This window comes from Plectropomus leopardus, chromosome 9, assembly GCF_026936395.1.
Source record: "Plectropomus leopardus strain MGB_pleo_1.0 chromosome 9, ASM2693639v1, whole genome shotgun sequence".
Taxonomy (NCBI): domain Eukaryota; kingdom Metazoa; phylum Chordata; class Actinopteri; order Perciformes; family Serranidae; genus Plectropomus; species Plectropomus leopardus.
In genome coordinates this window covers 22,002,451-22,027,703 of record NC_142184.1, presented here as the reverse complement: position 1 = coordinate 22,027,703, position 25,253 = coordinate 22,002,451, and the positions used below count along the sequence as shown (strand labels likewise).

At 39.3% G+C, this 25,253-nt stretch overlaps 3 protein-coding genes across 4 annotated transcripts in view; 2 read left to right on the top strand and 1 right to left on the bottom strand.

The window, feature by feature from the left end:
- The first annotated feature begins 1,403 nt into the window (after positions 1-1,403).
- atp5pb (ATP synthase peripheral stalk-membrane subunit b) lies at positions 1,404-7,389 on the top strand. The gene is made up of 7 exons (XM_042491474.2): positions 1,404-1,545; positions 2,351-2,387; positions 3,153-3,298; positions 4,045-4,208; positions 4,390-4,515; positions 5,429-5,608; positions 7,137-7,389. Exons 1-7 carry the CDS (start codon positions 1,518-1,520, stop codon positions 7,212-7,214), a joined length of 759 nt encoding a protein of 252 aa, XP_042347408.1. The 5' UTR covers positions 1,404-1,517; the 3' UTR covers positions 7,215-7,389.
- A 348-nt stretch (positions 7,390-7,737) lies between these two features.
- eps8l3b (EPS8 signaling adaptor L3b) lies at positions 7,738-23,783 on the top strand. Of its 2 annotated transcripts, none has more exons than XM_088082231.1 (18): positions 7,738-7,876; positions 8,574-8,677; positions 9,032-9,147; positions 9,229-9,293; positions 9,378-9,536; positions 10,632-10,781; positions 10,941-11,116; positions 11,220-11,353; positions 12,132-12,250; positions 12,388-12,526; positions 12,657-12,733; positions 12,863-12,937; positions 13,081-13,226; positions 15,577-15,817; positions 15,931-16,044; positions 16,124-16,212; positions 19,400-19,532; positions 23,175-23,783. In XM_088082231.1, exons 2-18 carry the CDS (start codon positions 8,640-8,642, stop codon positions 23,214-23,216), a joined length of 2,013 nt encoding a protein of 670 aa, XP_087938357.1. In that variant the 5' UTR covers positions 7,738-7,876; positions 8,574-8,639; the 3' UTR covers positions 23,217-23,783. The 2 variants fall into 2 exon arrangements, with proteins under 2 accessions (XP_087938357.1, XP_087938358.1); XM_088082232.1 differs by having other exon boundaries at positions 7,769-7,876; positions 8,630-8,677.
- The window catches only part of LOC148188736 (glutathione S-transferase Mu 3-like), a 25,000-nt gene continuing 23,422 nt past the window's right edge, over positions 23,676-25,253 (bottom strand). The window contains exons 7-8 of the mRNA XM_088082234.1: positions 24,294-24,404; positions 23,676-24,106 (exon numbers count right to left, since the gene is read on the bottom strand). Coding sequence (XP_087938360.1) covers positions 24,011-24,106; positions 24,294-24,404 — 207 coding nt within the window. The 3' untranslated portion in view covers positions 23,676-24,010. The remainder of the gene's footprint in view (positions 24,107-24,293; positions 24,405-25,253) is intronic.

Sequence of the window (25,253 nt, the reverse complement as noted above, 5' to 3'; positions counted from 1 at the left end):
GTGTGTGTGTGTGTGTTATTTGCATTAAGCTAAGTGACCAAATGCTTTGTCAGCTTTGAATAAAGTCATGAGTACTTTTAAGAATATTTAACTTGAAACATTGGATCTTGGCATCATGTATAAATAAACCGTCAGGACAGTGACAAATTGTACAAATTCTGTCTTCATAGTAAAGTTAAAGAGGTTTTCTTTAAAATTTTGCATTGGAAATATCCAGCAAAAAAGACATTCAGACTTTATATTGAATATTCTTGTACTTTATATGAATTAGAAAAAGAAACAATATGCCATTTATTTTATTAATTAATGTATACCAGAATATTTTAGGTGGACGCTGAACTTCATGTAAGAGTGAAAATTCAGTAAACAGTTCAATGAAAGGATAAAGAAAATTTTATGTGTCCTGTAAGTGAAGGGGTTGAAAAATATATTATTTTTTCCACAATTTTATTATTGGGAAAATTACACAAAAATTACACATTACACATTCACAAGAAGAGGTGGATGGACTCTAAACCAAAGTTTAAACTTTTCCTTAAAGAATGAAAGCAATATGGACACAGTAAGAGCCCTTACGAATAAAAAGGCATTAAAAACTATTGAATAGTTTAATTAATTGATTAATTCAATATGAACAGATAATACATTATATTATTATTTTTTATCTTTCTTATTTATATTTATATTTTCATTTTGTTTTTATCTGTATACATATAAATGCCCTTGGTATTGGCAAAGCTATATGTATGTAATGTTATAGTATATTATGGTTGTGTAAGGGACTGTACGTTATTTATGAGAGGGGAGGGGGTGGTGCAAAAAAGGGAGGCATGTCAAATAATTTTTAATCACTGGGTAGGGTTTTTTTTTAGTTTTAGCTTATGGGAGGAGCATACAAATGTATTTATTTTCTGCATTTCTTTTACCACCAATTTTTATAAAGAAAACATGCCTTTTAAATGGCATATTTTACTGTTAAAAATCACCAAAATTACACTATTTGTCATAGTCAGTAACTGTGAAAAACATAAATTATGGTTGAATTTCCAAATTTCCAAAGCTCTTTGGACACTTCATGTGCAATAAACACTTTAGAAAAAGCTGATAGTTCATCATTTTATTCTACATCTCAATGTAACTAGTATGAACAATGTCATGTATTTTCCTCAGTCACTCGGGGAGGCTCAAGGGAAAATATTTGTAGCTCTGGAGAGGCTCAAAATGATAATTTAAAAAAATGAGTCACACCCAGCCACTCCCCTCCTCTGATAAATAAAGAACAGTCCCTAATAAATATTGTGTCTTTGCGTAAAACACATGGATGTATTATAAGGTATAACACCATCTAGCGCTCTTTTCCTGTAACAACTCTAAAAATAGGAGCTCTCCTGTACTCTCGCGATGTTTCAGGGCAATATCTCGTGTTTCCGCCATCCTTGTGGCTCTCTGCAGAAGGGCACGAAGAGGCCGAAACAAGTGCCCGGTGTAGCAAGAAGTCGGCACTACATCCTTCAAACATGCTGTCCAGGCTCGTTTTACTGTCGGGTATGCATTAATCTTGCTTTTATAGACAGATAAAACTCACTTAACTCTGGAATAACCAAGCTGTCAAGCTAGAGAAACAGAAATTGTAAAGTGAATGTGAAGCTGAAGGGTAAAGTGAAGGCCGCACAGTGAATGAGAGACATGCTAATGCTAGCTTTAGCTGCCTGTCTTGATCACAAGCAAGGTGGACTCTCTGAAAATGCAGCTACTTTATTGTTTGTGTGTTTGTGCTGTCATTTGTTGTGCCATTTACGGTGTGTTGTTTTCAGCATTTCTAGCAAACATCACCATCAGTTGGTAACAGTAAGGTTAGATGGCGATAGCTAACGGCAACAAGCCAAAGTGACTTAAGCTAGCGTTAGCTATGCACGCCTGCAAATGTCACCTTTTTGACTGCTAGCATTAGCTGTTTTCACGTTTGTACAGAGGATAAATTAAACTATCTTTACAGTGCAAGCCCAAACAAAGCGTGTTCTCAATTTAAGTATTCAAAGAAAGTCTAATTGCGACCGGACATTTATAGTAGTTGTCATCATGCTGTCATGGGTGAAGAACTGGTCTCATCTTGTAACAGGGTTTCTGTTGAAATGTGTTGTACAGTGAAGATGTCTACTCTTCATTCATGCTTTAAGAGTCACACTTGGTTAATACGACGCTCCTGCAGTTGACCCAACTTTCATGGAGGTTATAATACGTCAGCTTTTGTCGAAGCAGCTTTAGAGAGGTGTTGTTTAATAAAGGAAATAATCAACAGATAAACATGAATGAATACTCTGATTTATGTTATGATCTTATCTATTTACAGCCAATGGCCTGAAAAGCAGCACCCCTCTTGGAGCTGGGTATGTGGTGTTTTAAAGTTGTTTTGTGAGCTCTTTTTGAATCATTGTAAATACTGGTTTACATCTATTTGTAATTTATTGTTTGCACCTTACTGGTAGGGGTTTTTGTTTGTTTTATTTAATGACTTAACTGTTTGATTTTTTTTGTTAGATTGAACACCTTAGTCTATTTTTTATTTTATTTACATTTTACACCTTTTACACCTGATATATTTTACACCTTATTGTATGCTGTTTTGATATATCTTAAACCCTATATCTTACTGTTTGCTATTTTTTTGTTACATTTAATGCCTTACTGTCAGCTATTTTACACCCGGCTGTTTGCTACTTTTTGTTATATTTTACAATTTACTGTTAGCTATTTTTGTTATATTTTGCACCTTACTGTTTGCTGTTTTTGTTAGATTTTACACCCAGCAGTTTGCTACTTTTGGTTATATTTTGCACCTTACTGTTGGCTAGTTCTTGTATTTTGGACTTTACTGCTATCTAGTGTTAAATTCAGTTTCAGTTTATATTTGGTATATGTTGTATTTTTTTATTATGCATTTGCCTTTTCTGCTATGTTACTTTACTCCTTGTGTATTGCACACTTTGTATCTGCACTTCTCTAAGTTAGTATTGCAACTGCTGGACAGGACTTTCCCTCACGATGAATTCAGTTGTATCTTATTGTATCCTGATACTAAGATGATAATACAATATAACAAATAAAAAGCTTATGTCCTAAATAAAATCTATTAATAATGTTGTCTTCCACAGTCTGGTCCAGGCATCTCGCTCCCTACACACATCGTCCCAGAGTCAGGCCCCAGTGCCCCCTCTGCCAGAGACAGGAGGCAAAGTCCGTTATGGCATCATCCCAGAGGAGCTTTTCCAGTTTCTGTACCCCAAAACTGGAGTTACAGGTCAGTAGGCAGAAGCAAGACTCAATTTTGGCTATTTCATTTGTATAATGAAAGGCAATAATGGTAGCACTGAGTATAAAGTATTGAACAGCAATTTTTTAACATGACTAGCTACAAAACGCAAACATACAGCCAGATTGAACTTCAGTCTTGTTTCTAGATTAACAATGCAGCATCATGGCTGTAATTTAAAATGTCAACTTTGAATAAATTGTTCCAAATAGGCATTGGCAAACAGGAAAGTCTTAATCTACGATTTAAAAGAATTAAGAGTAGACTTCAAGTTGTCTGCAAATTTGTTTGGATATGTGGTGCATACAAACTGGATGCTGCTCATCCATTTTTAGTTTTGACTCTGGCACAGTTTGCACACAAGGCTGATAGTTGTGGTGTAAAAAATGTAAAACAGGTTTGGTCTCTCATTAGACATGCGTGTCAGTTGAAAGTTAACATGTTTTCTCAAGATCAACTTACAGTAATTGTGTGTGCAGTCATTTAGTATGTACTAGTAGTATGTAGTCATGTAGTAATAATGTGATTTAATTTTAAATACTAACATTAATTATACAACCTTGGTACAACATGACCCAAACTACATAAACAATATTTTTAGACTGTATGAGACAGGGCCATGTGTGGTCTGGGTCTGCGCCTCCCTCGTGTTATTGTTTATGTGATTTACTTGCTTTGTGTCTCCCTGTATTTTTAAATAGAAAAAAAATTTACGTTTCTCTTTTTCTTTGAAGGTCCCTACATGCTGGGCACTGGACTCCTTGTTTATATGCTTTCCAAGGAAATCTATGTCATCAACCATGAGACTATCGCTGCCGCCTCCATCCTTGGCGTCATCATCTATGGTGTCAAGAAATTTGGTCCAAGTGTTGCAGCTTATGCTGACAAAGTGAACGATGTACGTCGGCTACCATGTGGATTTGTGTATTTACCTTTTTTCTGGCTAATAATTGGATCCTGATTAGAGTTTATTTGTTTTGTTTTGTGTAATGTCATTGGCCATTGGTCGTCTCTTTTGTGCACCACCTTTGCAAGCACCCCTGTGATCCTGCGTCTGTGTGTGTGCTTGTTTTTTGCAGGAGAAAGTGGCCAAGGTTCAGAAGGTGAAGGATGAATCCATGGCCAACCTGACTGATGCTATTGAGGATGAGAAGAAGGAACAGTGGAGAGTAGAGGGAAGATCAATGCTCTTCGATGCTAAGAGGGTAAGCAGCACCGACTTGTCCAAGTTCATGTATTTTCACTTTTTCGATGCACTGCTTCATTTCTACACAGCAATCCATTTTGACCACCCAGTATTGTAACTTTGGCATTTATCAACCTCTGCTGGTAAGGAGTAGAAACTGCAACAACATCACAGAGGGGCTAAAAGAAACCTGCAGCAGCTCCTATCAATGTGTGGAACTGCAACACAAAGAGAAAAAGTAAAAAAATGTTGTAAAATAAGAATCCATAAATAAATAAAGGTCACTGAAGTCAACACTGATCTATGCAACACACCAACCAGCTGTGAAGTAACCAATCCTATATCATGTTGTTAAGTAGACAAGCTTAACAAAAAGAGACATGGAGACACCAGTTAATTCGTATTTGGGTGCAGCAGTTATCATCACATAACTATTTGATGGAAGGATATATTATGAACTGTTGTATGAACTCTTGTGAACGATGTCTCTTTCTGCCCTTTGAATCCTCAGTCTGGTTTAACTTTTGTACAGTATTTAGATCTACATGTGGAAAAAAATGTAATTAATTCTAAATAACATCTATTTGTAAAGAGGACTTTCCACAATCTAAAAGCAGAAAAGAGCATTTCAAAAATATAGAGTAGTCTCTTCAGCTATCTGACTACCCAATCAGGCTTTTGTTGAAGAAATTCCAAACTTTTGAACTTTAATAATTTCTTCATAGGTGCTATAAAAACAGAATCAGATATAATGTTTGTTATAATGACTATTCTTTGTCACCTACATTGATTTTACAGGAACGTAAAGAAGGAATTGAAACTGCTTAAAATGAATATGGAAGATACATTAAATATCAATTGTAGCAACCAAAGCGTATATCAGATATTTCTACAGTGTGATTACAAAGACTGGACTCCTCTTTTCCTCCCAGAACAATGTGGCCATGCTGTTGGAGACCAACTACAGAGAGAGGCTACACATGGTGACCAATGAGGTGAAGAGACGCCTGGACTACCAGATCGCCCTGCAGCATCTCCAGACCCGCATGGAGCAGGAGCACATGGTCAACTGGGTGGAGAAGAGTGTCGTCGGCAGCATCACTCCTCAGCAGGTCAGTCATTTTTTTTTAATTGTCAAACTGTTTTGTAGCCTCCAGCTTTATGATAATTCTCAGTTTGTGGTGTTGAAAGGAGTACATTAACCCCCAAATGACTATTTGTATATTAGTTACTCACAACCTTTGGCTTTTGTCAAATGGTAACAAATAGGGAAAAGACAAAGAATTGTTTGGATTGTATCAACACTAGTGCAGGAAACTTACCAGCCCTGTTCATTTTTATCTCGTTGGTTAGTGTGTGTGTGTCTGTCCGCAGCTAATCAGTCTAATGTGTTTTGTGCACATGTATGACTGTCTGCTCAAGAAATTCAAAATGTTGCAGTGATTCACAATTGTTGAAAAAGTTTTCCTGAAATTGGCAAGGCCTAAAAAACATGCCCACCGTCTGTTGCAGGCCACATTTTGTCTTTGTCATGGCCCAAAAACGGGCATCCATAGAAAGGTTTGGTCTCACTCTGAACCGGCGCATTTACAGATCAATTGCATACCTGATATGTTTTGATTCATTAAAGTAGAGCACGATATGAGATAAATATTTTTGTTATCTTGTCTATCTTTACTGTAATATTGTGTTCGCACTATGAGCGACACAGCAACAGGCTAAAAGTCATTTTCAATGGAAGTCAGTCACATGAAGCTACGAACTGATGCCCAACGCTTGTCGCTGCAGATGCTATAAATCAGAGTTGAGCTGTTGTCAACCGTATCTAGTGCTCAAATTACGCCGTGAAGTCAACCAATCTTTTTTTTTTTTTCTAGCTTTTGTTCTATGTTATTTCGCTTGATTAGCTGACAGTATGCTAGCTTTCTGTCTATTAGCAGCACACAGGGATGCAATGGGGATCAAATGTGGTGTTAAAATGGGGCTCAGACATTGATTGCATACATATATTTTTGACAAACTTTAAATAACGTTCAGCTGAGTTGCTTTGCTGCAAGCAGCAGGCACACAGCACGTAACAACGCAACCATGTAAATGAGCTCTTGAGCAACGCTGTCGAAATCTGCGATTACGTAGCTGGCCTCGATGTTGCTGTGTCACCCGTTAAGTGAACACATTAGGGAGCTGGGAGGGACAACTGAGTGAGATTCCACTCATCTGTGTTTTGGAGGCAAGAGGCAGGTAGGGAGGGTTTTATTGGACATTGTGTCATATGTTTTTCTCCATATCATCAGTCTACTCCAGTTACACCTTGATAATGTAACCTGCATTTTGTCTCCTCTTCATTCCAATACTGTCATGCATACGTGCTGGACACACAGCCTGCCCTGCACTCCCTGTCCCCAACCTACATGTCCCCACACACCTGGGGGAGATCTTCCCTCGACTGAGTGCACTTTTTTAGTTTCATTGATTTACTTCCAGCATCAGACAACAACTTAAAAATGAATCTCTTTCCGAAGAAACAAACAAAAAAAAAATATATTAGATTTTTTTATGTGTTCTTCTGGTTTTGTTCATACGTTAACAAGGTGACACTGCTGGGCTTTATATCTGTGTCCATGTTTTTCTGTTTTTTAGGAGAAAGAGAGCATCGCCAAGTGCATCACAGACCTGAAGGCTCTGGCGAAGGCAACTCAGGTCAAAGCCACAGCCTAAACAAGTCTTCAGAGAAGACATCTCTAGTCCCCAACTCATGGCTCTAAGACGAGACGTTCACTTTCCTTTACAGAATTTCCTCCTCAAAGATTGTCTCTGTCAACATGTAATGGGTGTGTACAGTATTTACACGTCAGCAGATGGTAAAATAAATGGTTCTCTTATTCAACTTCAACTGACTTTTGTGTTTTTTCCACTCTAAGAAAAATGTTTTCTTTTTTCAGTGTTTTGTTTAACCTTTGCCTAGGTGTTTTGTCGATGACGTTAGGTGTGAATCTGAAACGTTATTACCGTCACCATTTTTATAGCCATAATAGATTACGCTTGAGCGAGATAATTGCCTGTGAGCATTTTTCTGGAGCACTTTGATCACTCTGAAGAAGATACTGCGAAGCATTTTCAAACCTTTGGACTCATAATGAGCCACAGATACGCAGCCTTTCACCATGCCTCAAATACTAATCCTCAAACGACAAATCAGGGCCAGGCCTCTTGATCCGTCACTCCCCGTCACATTGTTGCACTTTGATCCTGGTGCCTTCAAGCAGGAAGTCAAGGAAATTTTCTCGGTAGTCTGTGCGAGGAGCAGATGCTTTCTGCTAGTTAGAAAATCTATTGAAAAGAAGGGAAAGATGACACCGGAGCAGAGCAGATACTGACAGGTAATGAATAAATTATGTGAAGGTGGTGTGATTAGAGGTTATTATGGAGGGAGATTAAATAAATCTTGACTGATGGTGGCATTACGTCCTGTTTAGAAATGCGAATGTGTTTGCCCCTGCTGACAGGAAACTCATCTTTCAGCCTACATTCAACCCAGGGTGTGTGTGACAGTTTTAATTTCAGCAGTAATCTGTGTATTTTTCACATCTTGTTGCTGAATTGCAGCAGGAGTTTGTAAAATTTGTCTTAAGTTCAAAATACCCTTCACTGATAGATCGTTAATTCTCGAGGAGTTGAAATCTTCTTAACACAGATTAATGATTACTAAATCTTTGTTTTTTGTTTTTTTTGTTAGCCATAAATGGTGTAAATGGTTTGCTACTAACTGGGAATTTCCCGTATAGTAACTTATTACCTTTGTGCAATTAAGTTAGTTTTTCAGTAAAATGATGTAACTTTTGCAAAATAACAGCCACAAGTGACAACCATGAAGTAATGGTAAATAGTACAATGCTGTGTTATCATAATCATAGCAATTTATTTGTTTTTTTTTTTTTTTGCTGTAAACTTTCAAAATATTTGTCAGTATCCCGACTGTATAAACAAGTCCTCAATGTAAATGAGTGTATGCAACCATCTGTCCTGTTTTTTTTTATCTCGTGTTAGATAACCAGTGAGAAACTTCTTTTCTTACAGGTTCGAGTGGCTTTAAAACTTTCTTGCCAGTCTGAAGTTTTTTTCTCTTTCTGAAGCAGTTTGAAAATGTTTGGAAACACTGGAGCTTTCTCGTATTCCCCGAGGTTAGTATTTTTAATTTCACTTTGAATTTCAGCAGTCACTGGGGCTGATTTGGTTTGAGCACTTATTAGACTTTTCACAACATCACGCACACCTTTTACCATTGTAAAACACGTGTTGTGGTCAGTAAATAAGAATATTTACTTTGCAACTTCATATGCAACTTTATATTTCTCCTCCACCGAATCTCCAAGTCAAATATTTTACTTTTTAGTCGAGTACACTACACTCTGACACAGCTGTGAATCATGTGAATCACTGATCGTGAACTATGGTCAAACTGGGCAGTGCTGATGAAAATGAAAGTGCAGCTGGCGGTTCATCTTTAAATCACTTTGCTTTTTATTCTACCTCAGGGGTTTCTCACAGGACGACTTTCCTCAGCAGAGACAAGCTTTCCAACAAGACGACCTCAGGGGTTCTCCACTGCAGAGAAACAACATGTCCAGACCCAGTGGAAAATCAATATACAGTATGTTCAGACATAAACAAACGTCTTCTAATAACATATCTGGTGGGAAAAATGTTTTTGAAATCTTTTTTTTCCCACCAGTGCAGAGGAAGGAGTACTCTGAGGAGCTGAGCAGACATCCTGACAACTTTCATGTCAGAGTGGAGGTAAATGTAATCTGCACCAGCATGGTGACACAGTACAATCCACAGCTCTCTGCAGTCACTGACCTCTTCACTTTGACTCCACAGCACCTGTTCACCTGTGAGCTGGACGGCCGGGACGTGAAGACGATGGACGACTGCTTGGCTAAGCTCAAGAGGCTGGATGCCAAAGGTCGCCTGTGGCCTCAGGAGATGATCATGGAGGTTCAGGGTGGATATCTGCTGCTCAGTGACATTGAGACCAAGGTCAGTGCCTACACACTTCAAATTCTCCCTCAGTTATTGAACGTGTAATTTCAAAGGTTATGTTAAGTTTATATATGAAATGACAAGCTAACACAAATAAAGTATGTTTAGTGTGCAGAAGGAAAGTGTATGAGGGGAAAAAATCTTAAAGATGGAAAAAATTTGAATATTTCTAATGAGTTCAGCAAGTACTACATTCGCAAAAGTAGGTCTTATTTAAAGCATTTTACTAAGATACACAAACATAGAAAGTATTGATAAATATACAAATGCAAATGCAGCATGAATATAATTAGTGCATTTACATAACTAATATAGATACTGCTCTTCTCCAGGTTTTTTTTTTAAATTATAAAAAATAAAATTAAAATAAAAGTAAGACATAAGGAAAAAAAAGTGGAAACAAATAAACAAAAAAATCAACAATAAAACAAAACCAAAACCAAAACGCATAACCCACCCAACCTAGACACCCAATACCAAATCAAAGGATCCTATATTCAGTTGATAGCAAAATCATCAAATGGCATAACACTGTTGTTTTCTCCAAATATTTATTAAAAGCTTGTCAGAAGGCATAAAATAATTTCACCTGCTCATTTTTACTGATAAAGTATGACAAAAGCAGGTCATGATAATTTTCATTTTTATTATTTTTGTGTGTACAAATATTTTTGCTTTTATTTTCATTTTGAAAAAGTAAGAAGAAATTCTACTCCTGACTGTATTTCTGATTGTGATTCATGTTACATTAGTAATACAAATTTGTTTTTTGCAAATCATGTGAGCTACAACCCCAACACGGAGGCAGTTGTCTTGAATTTGGCAAATAAAAGACCTTTACTTCCTGAATATAACTGATAATAATGGTGGTTAACATGTCAGATTGTGCAAACAATGAGTTTGTCAGTTATTGATCTTGTTGAAGATGTAGAGGCCTAAAAAAATTGTATTAAATATGATACCGATGATGTTGTAGGGTTAGGTTAATGATTAATAATCTATCTCTAATACTAACATTGGTTGTATTAATATTTACTGTGTATTTCTAAACCTGTGGTCATAATGTTTCTCCTGGTTAATTGTATTCTAAAGTCAGAGCTGGAGTCGCTGCCTTTGAACTGCATCCTGCAGACCAAAGCTGTGCTGGATAGTTGTGCCTACAACTCTCTGCTGACAGTCACTGTGCAGGAACGCAACAAACGCATCCCCCAGGTCTTTATCTTCCAGTGCGAGGAGACCGGGGTGAGTCACATTTAACCAGAGCACCTGAGTGACCTTAACTTTAAGGGGGGAGGATGTTATGCTGAGATGTGCAGTCCATAAAATCAAGGCTGCTCTATGAAACCATCCCTTTTCTGGTGTCATGTTGGAGTATGACTCATAGCAGGTCTGTTTTACCAGGCGGGGCTCGTCAAGAGTGATCTGGATAAGGCAGTCCAAACAGGAGGTGATGTTGTGGAACCACGCAGAGACAGAGACAGAGACAGAGAACGAGAACGAGAACGAGAACGAGAACGAGAGCGAGAACGAGAGCGAGAGCGAGAGCGAGAGCGAGAGCGAGAGCAGTCTGACATCAGGTATAGTGTCACATTATTTGTATATGAAAGCAAAAATCACATTAATGAGGGGAAAACTGAGCAGTAAAATGCATTAACTGCTGTCTGTCGTAAATGTTCTCAGGAGTAATCTTGAAAATATCCTCGGGCAACATGTTCCGGGAAGTTTTCGGCAGGCTGGGCCTCGTCCTATGCAGCAAGAGACACCCCCACCACCACCAGACCACCAGCCCCCACAGTGGAGGAACAGAGAAACTGGTACGGCTTGATTGAATCCACTGAAAACTTTTGCTTGAGACCCAGAAAAAGTGTTTTATTAGTAAGATTTTTTAAAACATTAAAACATCAGCTCGGTCTTTTCCACAAAATTTACATTACAGTACAGTAACATTATGTGATTAAATGTAATAAGAAATGTAGTTTTAAAGGTACTGTGCATGGTTTTAACTTGTGAGTGTAAAAGATAAATAATCTGCCTGACTCCTCCTGAATAAGTTTTAACTAAATCTTTTCTGTGTTACTCAGTGCTTTGTTTCCTGAAGTTTTGAAAATGTTAAAAAAAAAAAAAAGATAAGCAATTCCCACTGTCCCTCGCTATTTAAAGTCATGGAAGTGGAGGAAATATTATGGAAAAGTTATATGAGATATATGTTTAGTTATATAATAAAGTTAGATGATTTTTTAAAATTAATAAGTAAAAATGGGGAACTCTGTTTCTACCTTACTGCCATTAAACACATTTGCTTTAATTCCCTCTTTTTGAAAGACAAAAGTTGTGTTCTGTTGGTGACATCCCCTGTGTTACATGTGTTACATCACCTAAAAGCCCAGGATTTTCTTTATATTAAGACACAAACAGACAGAAAATTATAACAGAAGAGAAACTCTACAACTGACATTTTTAATTTCCTCAAAAATCTCAAAGGTTTAGTGATGTGTTCTGTACAAACAAGATCAGCAATAAACTATTTCCAGTATGTTTTATACACTGTCACACTGATATTTGTCTCCAACCAATTACTTTGTTGCCTTCTAGGAAATATGCCGCCTCCGCTGGTCTACACCCCACAAGAACCAATGATGCACCATCCTGATGTGCACGAGTTACAGAGCGGCCCAGAGGTCGCCCAGCAAACGGACACAGAGAGAAACACGGTCAGCATTGCCAGTTCAACTGTTTATCTGCGTCATAGGCTGTGGATCTGAGACGTTGTCTTATAGTCTGTCTTATCTCGAGGAAAAACATGCTCCTTTATGCTCAGTTTATGTTTTGCTTGTGATCCTTTTCACAGGACATCTTAAACCACGTTTTAAATGATTTGGAGATCTTCACGGGCAAAGTGTCCGCTGCAGCAAATGCAGCTTCTTTACCACAAGACAACAAGAGTAAGAAGAAAAGTGGGCTGAGGAAGAAAAAATCAAAGAAAGCTGGTAATATCCTTTTTCCTCGCAGGGCACATACAATAATTAAGGAAGTGATTACTGTAGAAGTGACCTCCTGTATGTGCAAACATGCTGGTAGTGCAGATGTTTGTGTATGATATGTTTTTCTCTCCTGCAGCTTCGGCTGTCAGTCTGCCACCGTGGCAGGAATACATCTCATGTCTTCAGAAAATCAAATATGGATTCAATCTGCTGGTAATTCAGATCTTTAGTTTATAAATTGACCGAAAGATTTTGCATGAACGCTCTGATGTGTTGATGACTGGAGTGTGCGATTGCAGCAGGAAGCAGTGGAGTGTAACTGAAAAGCTCTTTGTATTTCAGGGCCAGCTGGACGGGACTCTGACCAGCCCCACTGCTGCTGACTTTGTCCACATCTTCTTCACTACTTTAGGCATGGTGAGCTCTTGTGTACTTGTTTTTCACTCGATGAAATCACATCCAGGGCACCAATTATTCAAAGTGATTGTCACTCCGCTATAATATATGTGTTTATATTTTTCATCACCCCGTCAGTTAATACTTTCTCCATATGTCCACAGTTACTGCCTCAGTATCCTGCAGACCTGCCTCCCACTGTACTCTCACCCCTGCTGACAGAGGCGGCCCTGCAACTGCTCAGTCAGGTCGTTGACCCGGAAGAAGACTTCCTGTGGAGGTCTCTGGGAGACTGCTGGAACATCCCCAGGTAGGACGGCCTTTATAACCCTCACAAACTTACACAAGTCTTTTTATTTCTCATATACAGCCCTCTGATTGTAAGCACCTATACCGGCCCTGACACACCTTTACCAGGGGCGTAGTGTGTATGTTTGCTGATATGTAAATATATAGGTCAGAGTTCATGCTGCATTCATGTCCTGCTGAACAGTGGTTCTCAACCAGAGGTCCCAGAAAATGGGGAATAGTTTATTTTCACTATTCAATTCAGTATAGAAGTGACCCCGATGTCAGTAAGAGTCATTAGAGCGACCATTGTGATACGTTTCACTTCCTCCGCTGTTATCTCCTCAACTGTTGTTGACAACTATAGAATTCTGCTCTTAATCATAACTAACAACCAAATGTTTTCAGGTGGAGGTCAGCTGTGGGTCTGTGGCCTGATGTTTATCGATTTAGGGGTCCTTGACATGAAAAAGGTTTAGAACCACTACTATAGAAAAGATGATCAACAGGAGTGTTTTAATGGGAAACTACTGCTAATTTAAGGTTTAACATGGTAAATTCTACTTTAGACCTTAAGTTTGGCAATGAGCAAGGAAAATACAGTGAAGGACATGAAATGTATTACTTTACCATGCTCTATGGAAAACGTTATTTTCCTCGCATGCCTTCTCAGTAAATGAAGACAACAGAGAAAAACAGAGAAAATTCTTGATGAATTAGACTAAAAGGTGGCTACGTTTAACAACAGCAAGCTATATCAAAACACCCATTTACACAATACAAGTCTCATTTATCAAGTCCTACACTCAGTAAATCCCAAACACATGACATCTTGATGTAAGTAAAAGGGGTTGTGATAAACAACAGTGAAACTCTATCAAAACATTCATTAATTCATTCATTGTCTGTAACTGCTTGTCCTTGTAAGGGTTGCAGGGGGGCTGAAGCCAATCCCAGCTGTCATCAGGGGAAAGGCAGGGTACACCCTGGACAGGTCACCAGACTATCGCAGGGCAGACACATGTAGACAGACAACCTTTCACGCTCACAGTCACACCTAAGGGCAATTTAGAGTCACCAATCAACCTGGAATGTGGGAGGAAGCTGGAGACCTCGGAGAGAACCCACGCGGGCACAGGGAGAACATGCAAACTCTGCCCTGGATTGAGCCCCGTTCCAACCCAGGATTGAACCAGGGACCCTCTTGCTGTGAGGAAACAGTGCTAACCATGACGCCACCGTGCCGCCCCTCTATCAAAACATTAATTTACAAATTTTCACACAATATAAAGTGAAATAGTGAAATCCAAGTCCTACTTATCAAGTGGTATCAGTGCTTTCCAAGCATGTGCATTTTTGCTAAAACCCTACCTCTTGAAGTCAGTCTCATGCACGGATGTATACAGCACCAGGGCAAGCATGTGCATTGACACACTGTTCATACATTTCCTTGAGCAGAATTCAAATGCATGTGCTACTTGTATGTGGATGCGTTTTAAACCAAGGTTTTAGTGAAAATGCATGTGTTTGGAAAATATTGAGGAGACAACTAGATATTAATGATGCTACCCCCCCTTTTATCCAAATCATCAAGAATTTTCTCAGATTTTTCAGGTTGCCCAGTAGCTCAGTTGGTAGAGTGGGTGCTCCATGCACAGAGGCTAATTCCTTGCTGCAGTGGCTGCAGGTTCGATTCCAGCCTTGGCCCTTTGCTGCATGTCCTCCTGTCTCTCTCCCCCTTTCACACTTACACAGGCCTGACAAATAAAGGCAAAAGCCTGAAAAATTATCTTTTTGTGGGTGAAATATAGCTTTACCTTCCTCCAGCAGGACACTTACTTTGGCTTTTAATATCAGTTGCTTATCAACAACAATGCTCTCATTAACTGTTTGACCACCTTAATCTTATCAACATTTTTGCTACATAATGGAGAGGATAAACACATGAATATAATTTTTATTCACCTTTGTGCAAGCCAGCTCTTTTCCCCATTTCTTGTCTTTATGTTAAGCTAAGATAACCATCCACCTTATATTTAGCATGCAGACGTGTGGTATTGAGCTCACCTGACTCTGCATGATAGCAAAAAAGTGTATTCCCTAAAATTCACCATTGCCTTCACTATGGTCAAGAGCTTTCAACTCTTTAAGAAGGGTGCCTTATTAGAGAGTGGTTTCATAACATTTTATGATCACAGCTGCCATAACCTGACTTCTGAGTGTTTCCTTTGTTGTGTTTTGTGTGTGGTTCAAATGATTTCAAATCCATCACTCACAGATGTGTCTGAACGCTCTTTAAAGTCAAGTTAAGAGGTCACTTCAGCATCAGGCCTTTCCTTTTTGTTTTTAAATTGACTCTTGTGACCTTGTAGGTCCAGATGGCCGGACGATGAGGTCCCACTTTACATCCCAGAATTCTACGATGGCTGGCAGCCGCCGCCCCCACCTCGCATGCCTCCCTCGCTGCCTCACCAGAACGGTCCAATGAGCAGGAGCAACAGCCAGCGCCTCCCACCTGGCCCCCGTGAGCCACCCCTGTATATGCGGGTCATGTATGACTTCATGGCCAGGAACAACCGAGAGCTGAGCATTATGAAGGGTGATGTTGTTCAGGTGAGATTAATTTTTAACATTTAAGTGTTTGCGTCATTACCACAGTCTCTTACTACCAGCATCACATCACAACATCCATGTGTTTGAGTTCCGGTTCTTTGCTGTTTTCACAGGTGGTTCAGAAATCAAAGCAGTGGTGGCTCGTTCGTAACGCCCGCAATGAGGAAGGCAATGTTCCTCAGAATGTTCTGGAGCCGATGAAGAGTGGCGGCCCGATGGAAGATCAGGTGAGCTGAGTGACACGAAGCTCTGCTGAATAACCACTCAGAATATTTCATGAGACATTTTATTCACTCTTTCTTACAGTTGGACTCTCATGCTCCTGTGACTGTGGACATGAACTCCTCACCTGCAGAGGTCAAAGCCTGGCTGGAGTTTAAAGGTTTCTCCAAAATGTGAGTGAAATGATGCACAGAGGGACTGGGATGGAGCTAAACATTGGGCCTCATGCAAGAAACTATATACTAACAAGTTGTCTCTAATTTTTGCTTGTATCCACAATTTGTTTGTATTTTGTTAGTACCCATTGATTTTTGGGATTCACCAATGTTTTCTTATTGTTGCTTTTCTCATAGATGGGAGAAAATTTTTACCAAGATAAGAGAAAAACGTCTCACTTTCACAGTCCACAAATTGTTCCAACACAAGGAAAAATAATTTTCAAAATGCATTTATCAAATTTATAACAAATATCAAATTATACACATTCAATGCTCACGTTGGCAGCGACAGTGAGACCTTGAGGGGCATGATCTGGAGGAATGGCCCCCCCGATCTGAACCTGAGTAGTGTTTTGTTATTGGACTTCTGTGCTTGCCACAGATTGTCTATAACAAACACCATGTTCAGGCATAAAGGTGTCCACTTGGCATCAGGACACCCTAGGCCGCAGTTAAATGATTGACTTTGTAGTTGTGTCGTCAGACTTGCGGCTGCATGTCTTGGACACTCGGGTGAAGAGAGGGGCGGAGCTGTCAACCGATCACCACCTGGTGGTGAGTTGGTTCCCATGGTGGGGGAGGACGCCGGTCAGACCTGGCAGACCCAAACGCATTGTGAGGGTCTGCTGGGAATGTCTGGCAGAGTCTCCAGTCAGAAGGAGCTTCAACTCCCACCTCCGGGGGAGCTTCGACCATGTCCCGGGGGAGGCGGGGGACATTGAGTCCAAGTGGGCCATGTTCAGGGCCTCCATTGTTGAGGCGGCTGATCAGTGCTGTGGCCGTAAGGTGGTTGGTGCCTGTCGTGGCGGCAACACCCGAACTCGTTGGTGGATGCTGGCGGTGAGGGATGCCATCAAGCTGAAGAAGGAGTCCAATTGGGCCTTCTTGGCCTGTGGGACTCCAGAGGCAGCAGACAGGTACCGGCAGGCAAGCGGAGTGCAGCTACGGCAGTCGCCGAGGCAAAACCCAGGTGTGGGAGGAGTTCGGTGAGGCCATGAAGAACAACTTCCAGATGGCTTCAAAGAGGTTCTGGACCACCATCCGGCATTTCAGGAGGGGGAAGCAGTGCTCTGTCAACACTGTGTATGGTGGGGACGGTGTGCTGGTGACCTCGACTCAGGACGTTGTGTATTGGTGGATGGAATACTTTGAAGACCTCCTCAATCCCACCGACACGCCTTCTGGTGAGGAAGCAGGGCCTGGGGACTCGGGGGTGGGCTCTCCCATCTCTGGGGCTGAGGTTGCAGTGGTGATCAAAAAGCTCTTCGGTGGCAGGGCCCCAGGGGTGGATGAGATCTGCCCAAAGTACCTTAAGGCCCTGGATGTTGTGGGGCTGTCATTGTTGACACGACTCTGCAACATTGCGTGGACATCGGGGGCAGTGCCTCTGGACTGGCAGACTGGGGTGGTGGTGCCTTTTTTTAAGAAGGGGTACCGGAGGGTGTGTTTCCAATTATAGGGGGATCACACTCCTCAGCCTCCCTGGTAAGGTCTATTCATGGGTACTGGAGTGGAGGGTCCGCTGGATAGTTGAACCTCAGATCCAGGAGGAGCAATGCAGTTTTCGTCCTGGTCATGGAACTGTGGACCAGCTCTGGACCCTTGGCAGGATCTTTGAGGGTGCATGGGAGTTTGCCCAACCAGTCCACATGTGCTTTGTGGACTTGGAGAAGACATTCGACCGTGTCCCTTGGGGAGTCCTGTGGGGGGTTCTCTGGGAGTATGGAGTATCGGACCCCCTGATACAGGCCATCCGTTCCCTGTGCGACCGGTGCCGGAGCTTGGTCCACATTGCTGGCACCGGTCGCACAGGAAGTCGGACTTGTTTCCAGTGAGGGTTGGACTCTGCCAGGGCTGCCCTTTGTCACGGATTCTATTCATAATTTTTATGGACAGAATTTCTAGGTGCAGCCAGGGCGTTGAGGGGATCTGGTTTGGTGACCTCAGGATTGGGTGGCTGCTTTTTGCAGCTGATGTAGTCTTGTTGGCTTCATCAGGCCGTGACCTTCAGCTCTCACTGGATCGGTTCACAGCTGAGTGTGAAGCGGCCAGGATGAGAATCAGCACCTCCGAATCTGAGGCCATGGTTCTCAGCCGGAAAAGGTTGGAGTGCCCTCTCCACATCGGGGAAGAGATCCTGCCCCAAGTGGAGGAGTTTAAGTACCTTGGGGTCTTGTTCATGAGTGAGGGAAGGATGGAGCGGGAGATTGACAGGCAGATCGGTGTAGTGTCTGCAGTAATGCGGACTCTGCACCGATCTGTCGTGGTGAAGAGGGAGCTGAGCCGAAAGGCAAAGCTCTTGATTTACCGGTCGATCTTCGTTCCTACCCTCAGCTATGGTCAAGAGCTTTTGGTAGTGACCAAAAGAACAAGATCGTGGGTACAAGTGGTCGAAATGAGCTTCCTCCGTAGGGTGGCTGGGCTCTCCCTTAGAGATAGGGTGAGAAGCTCGGTCATCCGGGAGGAGCTCAGAGTAGAGCTGCTGCTCCTCCACGTTGAGAAGAGCCAGATGAGGAAGCTTGGGCATTTAAGTAGGATGCCTCCCCGACGCCTCCCTGGTGAGGTGTTCAGGGCACGTCCCACCAGTAGGAGACCCCGGGGAAGACCCAGGACATGCTGGAGAGACTATGTCTCCCAGCTGGCCTGGGAATGCCTCGAGATCCCCTGGGGAGAGCTGGACGAAGTGGCCAGGAGGGGGAAGTCTGGGCTTCCCTGCTTAGGCTGCTGCCCCGCGACTCGACTCCATTTACTTTGTTTAAGTTTATGAAACAGCAGGCCTACATCAATTTCACTACTGCAGAAGACCTCCTTCTTACAACCTTTTCTGGCGTCATGTCTTCAGTCTTGTGCCTGAGTCTTTGCACATGGCACAAAACATGCCCTTATGTATTACCTGTGCTATTAAGTCACTTATGATAAACTGGGATTGAACATTCAGCACATTTGGGTAAGAGCAGATTTGGATGTTTAAAAACATTTGGTGCATCTGGAGTTCAATTCTCTTATTTTTTCTCTCACCAGAAAACCAAGAGAAAACGTGAGAAAAATTAAGAAAATGTTGCTGCATTTGGCCCAATGTTTCTACTATGAATAAGAGTTGTAAAGCATGATGAAGTCAGATGTTCTTTGTTTTATGTTTCAGCACTGTGGCCAGCCTTGGGGTGCTGACTGGTAAACTGCTTCTGGGGATGACCAAGGATGAGATTAGGACTGTGTGTCCAGAGGAGGGAGGCAGGGTCTTCTTCCAGCTGCAGGCCATTAAGTCAGCTATTGCAGTAAGTAATGAGTCATTTGATACACACACTCTTTGAGGGAGAGTTTGGACCTTTTTAAGTGGGGTTTTATGATGTACTTGGGGCTAATTTGTACTCCCTTTATGGATGAAAATATATTTGGCCATTTCAGATGTTGTTCATGCCTCAGTCTTCCAAGCATTCCTTTATGACGGCATAGATACAGCAAATACATGACACTAGAGGGTGTAGTCAAATGTTTCTGACAACAATAGAGGCAGCCGTGGAGGCTGTAATAACGTACCTATTAACTGAGACAGTCTTTTGGATGGCATTAGTCTGTGATGTCATTAAATGCATTCAAAGATGTATTATACTAAGGCTTTTTTTTTTTTTTTAATTTCCTGTTTTTTTGACATGCTATACTATGATTTTTTTGACATGCTATCCTGTGACTTTTTTGGCATCTTATACTGTGACTTACAGTTTTGGCTACATGCTATACTCTGACTCATATTACAGTTTGACTGTTTTTGTTTTTTTTCTGTTTTTATCACCATACTAAGCCAAGAAGTTTTTTTTGACATACTATTGATTTGGTTCATACATACATTGACACATAAACATACTATAGTATGACTCTTTTATGGCATTTTGGATAACATACTTTAGTATGACTTTTTTGATATTTTGGAAGCCATAGTAAAGTATGGCTTTTTTATGCCATTTTGGATAATTTACCCAAGCGTGACTTTTATATGGTATTTTCAACAAAATACTAACGTGTAACATTTTTGTGCTATTTATGACGACATACTATACTATGACTTTTATATGGCATTTTGGATGAAGTCCTAATGTATGACTTTTTAATGGTATCTTGGATGAGATAGTATAGTATGACTTTTTTATGCTATGTTGGAGGACATACTATATTATGACTTGTTATGCCATTTTGGACAATTTTATATAGTATGTCTTTTTTAATCTCATTATAGATGACATACTATAATATGACATTTTTTCTTCTGCTATTTTGGAAGACATACTACATAATGACTTTTAAATGCCATTTTGGACGAAATATCATAGTATGGGTCTTTCTTGGCATTTTGGGCAACTAGTACAGTATTTTATGGCATTTTGAACGACACTTTACTATGAGTTTTTTAGGTTTTTGGAAGACATATTATAGTATGACTTTTTTATGCAACTTTGGACAACATACTATAGTATGACTTTTTCATGTAGCAGCAATGCTGCTAAAAACACAGTGAGACAAGTGCAAAAAATGCAAAACCAGAACCGATGAACATACAATACTATGACTTTTTGACGCTATTTTGGAAGACACACTACAGTATGCCTTTTTAAAGCTATTTTTGAAGACATACTATACTATGACCTTTTCATGGAATTTTGGACGACATATTGTAGTGTGACTTTTTTATGTGGTAATGTGGACGACTTACTAGAGAATTATTTTTTTATGCCATTTTGGACGACATACTATAGTATGATTTTTTCGTGTAGTAGCAATGCTGCTGAAAACATGGAGAGACAAGTGACAAAGAACATAAAACCAGAACCGTCGAAAAATCGACAATATGCAGACACACACAGTATACCATGTGGAAAAATCTCAAATTTTGACATGTAAAAAAATGGAAAACGAAAACGAAATATTATAGCTTGTCGAGACACTTCAGAATATACCATGTTAGGGCCCAAAAAGACAAAATATAGCATGTTGAAAAAAAGGCCAAAATGTCAAAATGTAGCATGTCGAAAAAATGGCAGAAAATGGCATAGTATAGTATGTATGCTGAAAACAACATAGCTAGTAGAGACACATCATAGTATACAATGTCAAAAAAAAAGCCAAAACGTTATAATCTAGCGTGTCGAAAAAATGTCCACAAACGCCAAGTATATATATATATATATATAGTATGTCAAAAAATCGCAAATTTTGACATGTTGAAAAAATAGCTGAAAACTGCATATTATACCTTGTAGACACACCTCATAGTATAGCATGTCGAAAAAAGGCCAAAAACATCATAGTATAGTATGTCAAAAAGTGTCAAATTTGACATGTCAAAAAAAACCCCAAAAATGACATATTATTGCTTGTAGAGAAGGCTCATAGTATACAAAGGGGAAACAAAAGCCAAAAAAAGCCGTCATAATTTAAAAAACGTCATAATTTAGCATGTCAAAAGAATGGCCAAAATCGTCATAATATAGTATGTCAAAAGGTGTCATATTTGACATGTCAAAAAAATGGCAGAAAATGATATATTCTAGCTTGTTGAGACACGACATAGTATACAAAGTTAAAACAATGCCCAAAAAAGTTATAATTTAGCATGTCGAAAACATGGCTGAAAACGTCATAGTATGTCAAAAAGTCTCAAATCTGACATGTCAAAAAAAAGCCAAAAAATGACATTAGCTTGTAGAGACGGTTCATAGTATACAAAGGGGAAACAAAGGCCAAAAAAAGCCAAAAACGTCATAATTTAGCATGACGAAAAAATGGCCAAAAAAACGTAATAGTATAGTATGAGGAAAAATACCAAATTTTGACGTCATAAAAATGGCTGATAACCACATATTATAGCTTATTGAAACACGTCATAGTATGCAAAGAGGAAACAAACCTCCAAAAAGGCCGAAAATGTTGTAATTTAGCATGTCGAAAAAATGGCTGAAAACGTCATAGTATAGTATGTCGAAAAACGTCAAATTTTGACATGTCAAAAAAATGGATGAAAATAACATATTATAGCTTGTAGAGATGTGTCATAGTATACAAAGTGGAAACAACACCCAAAAAAGTTATAATTTAGCATGTCAAAAAAATGGCCAAAAACGTCATAGTGTAGTATGTCAAAAAACGTCAAATTTGACTTGTCAAAAAACCCCGCCAAAAATGACATATTTTAGCTTGTAGAAATGGTTAATAGTATACAAAGGGGAAACAAAGGCCAAAAAAGCCCAAAACTTCATAATTTAGCATGACCTGAAAATGGCCAAAAACGTCATAGTATAGTACAGTATGTCATAAAAATGGCTGAAAACAACATATCAGAGCTTGTAGAGACGCATCATATTATACAAAGTAGATACAAAGGCCAAAAATGTCATAATTTACCATGTCACAAAAATGGCAGAAAATGACGTTTTAATTTATGTCCATGAATCGCAAACCCCAAATTTGAAAGTGTTTTCCATTTACAGTGTTTTTTAACAAATCAGACACTGATGGCACACCGCTCTGTTGTACCTCTTTTTTTTCTGCCAAAAACGTTTTGCGCTGGTCAGGGGGTACTTGGCTGAAAAAATATTTCAAAGGGGATACATTAATGAAAAAAGTTTGAGAACGACTATGCTATGGTATACTATGAATTCTTTGACTTTTTTTCTTAAAGAAATACTATCACTTTATTTGACATGATTTTTTTTTTACATGCTACACTACAACTTTCTTTTCAACCCATTATTGTATGGCATTTTTTCTTCACGCTAGGATTCTTTACACTTTTAGACATGCTATATAATGTATGAAATGCACTGACTATGGCTTTTGACCTCATAAAAAACAACTTAAAAAGATCCAAACAATCCCATGACATTCACCTGCCGCACATCAGTAATGTATTAACCTTTTCCCTACAGCTGGCCAGTGAACCATCAGGCATGTACAGCGGCCGCTACTAAGGACCGGAGTCACTTCGTTTGTCTCCTGAATTTTCATCCACAGATCAACATCTGAAATCTTTATGTCTTGATCTTTTTGTCAGAAAATCTTTGCTTTCAGAATTTCTGTTATTTAAGGGAAACTCTTCTATTGAATGAAACTTTTCTGTATAATTCATCGCTGGCTGTAATGGTTATGTTACTCAGTCCTATTGCATCTTCTCTAATCATAATGTACCACTAGTTATTTCAAGTACATTGTGTAATAGTTTTTCCCAACTGTGATTAACTCAAAGTATGTAGATTTCTGTTCAATCTAGCATCATTCCCTCTTGATAATTACAGTTAACCAAGTTTTGTGTCATTGTTAGATGTATACTCTGAAAACTGAGTGTATTGTTCTCTGCTGCATTACCTTAAAAACTTACACTGTCTTCTAATCAATGCTTGGATGTCATGTATTGACAGACAGAAACAAAGTCAGAGCAAAATGTACTTTAATCTGTCCAAAAAAGTCCATCAAATGTTATAATTAAGTGCTTTAACTGAAATTAAAGTCCATATTTGTCTTCATATAATCTTTACAAAGTTGGATTTCATTTTACGCAAAATTCAAAATGCGTTTCAAACTTGCAAAAGTGAAGCATGATTTAAGAATATGAAACCTACAAAAACTTGGTAAAATGCTTATAAAAATGATATACTACGCTTTTTTCTAGTCCTGAATTACAAATTGTCGAGTCAGTTGCACTTGTGAACATTATTTATTTTGTTATTTTCATTTTTTTTTACGTGTAAGTGCACTGTTTTTTTTTTTACTCTTTCTTGTGTCCCCACTTGGCCATCTTGTTGTTGACGGGAGTCTTCATGAATCTGTCTGACTTCATGTAGGCAGCAATATTCTGCAGAGCCTAGGATGATATCATACCAAGTCAGTAAATACAACTCTGCCAGACCAGCAGTACCTTTCGCCTGTTACAGCACCACAGAGAAGATAAAAGGGTGCTGGAGTGCAGGACTTTATGACACCTGAATGTAACTTTCAGAGGTAAATGAAGTGTTGCGGTTTGTATTTGAAAAACAGTTGAGTGTTCTTACCTCAAAACGGTCTAGAAGATCTTTGAGGTTCTTGAAGTCATCCAGGCACGTTGGATGAAACATTCTGTGTTGATCCAACAGTTCATACATGAGGAAGTCCACAAAAGTGATCTATTGTAAAGAAAAGTTACAAAAATAGTTGAAAGGAAAATAATGCTGAAACGAGACCTTGAAGGTGCGCTAATCGATTGTTTTATCCAAGCAGTCAGTCAAATGACTTGATCACTTCTGGCAACTCTTTTTCAAAATGAAAGCATCGCTGAAATCTGCTTGTCTCCCTTTTCTTCTGTGAGACTTTTTTAAAATGTAATTTTGGACGACATAGTATACTATGATGTTTTAATGCTATTTTTAATGACATACTTTAGTAGGACTTTTTATGGCATTTTGAATGACATACTATAGTATGACCTGTGTTTACCATTTTGGACGACATATTTTACGATGTCTTTTTTATGCTATTTTGGACCACATACTATACTATTGAGTTTGTTTAAATGCAATGAGCTCTGGCCTCCTTTTTATACCCCCTTACCTAACCTCTCTTTTAAAATTTCATCTTAATCTCATCACACACGCTCACAGGAATTTTTATCCCTTGGAATCAATCAATCCCTCAGATCAGTACTGAGCTTGGTAAACTAGCTTTTAGTTTTTTGCACTATTTAAATGGAACAAGTTACACGAGGTACTAAAATTAAATAGGTACGTGTCTGTAAATCATTTTAGGTGAACGCTAGATAATATACTTATTGTCCAGTGCTCCTGCTTTGGTTACTTCACAGACAGATCATTATTTATTGATATTGTTTGCAATGTCATCATTTTTACATTCTTTTCTTCTGTTGTGTTATGTGCTGTGCCGGTTAAATTTCTTGACATGTCAAAATTTGACATTGTTTCGACATATTTACTATGGTGTTTTTGGCCATTTTTTGAACATGCTAAATTAGATTGTTT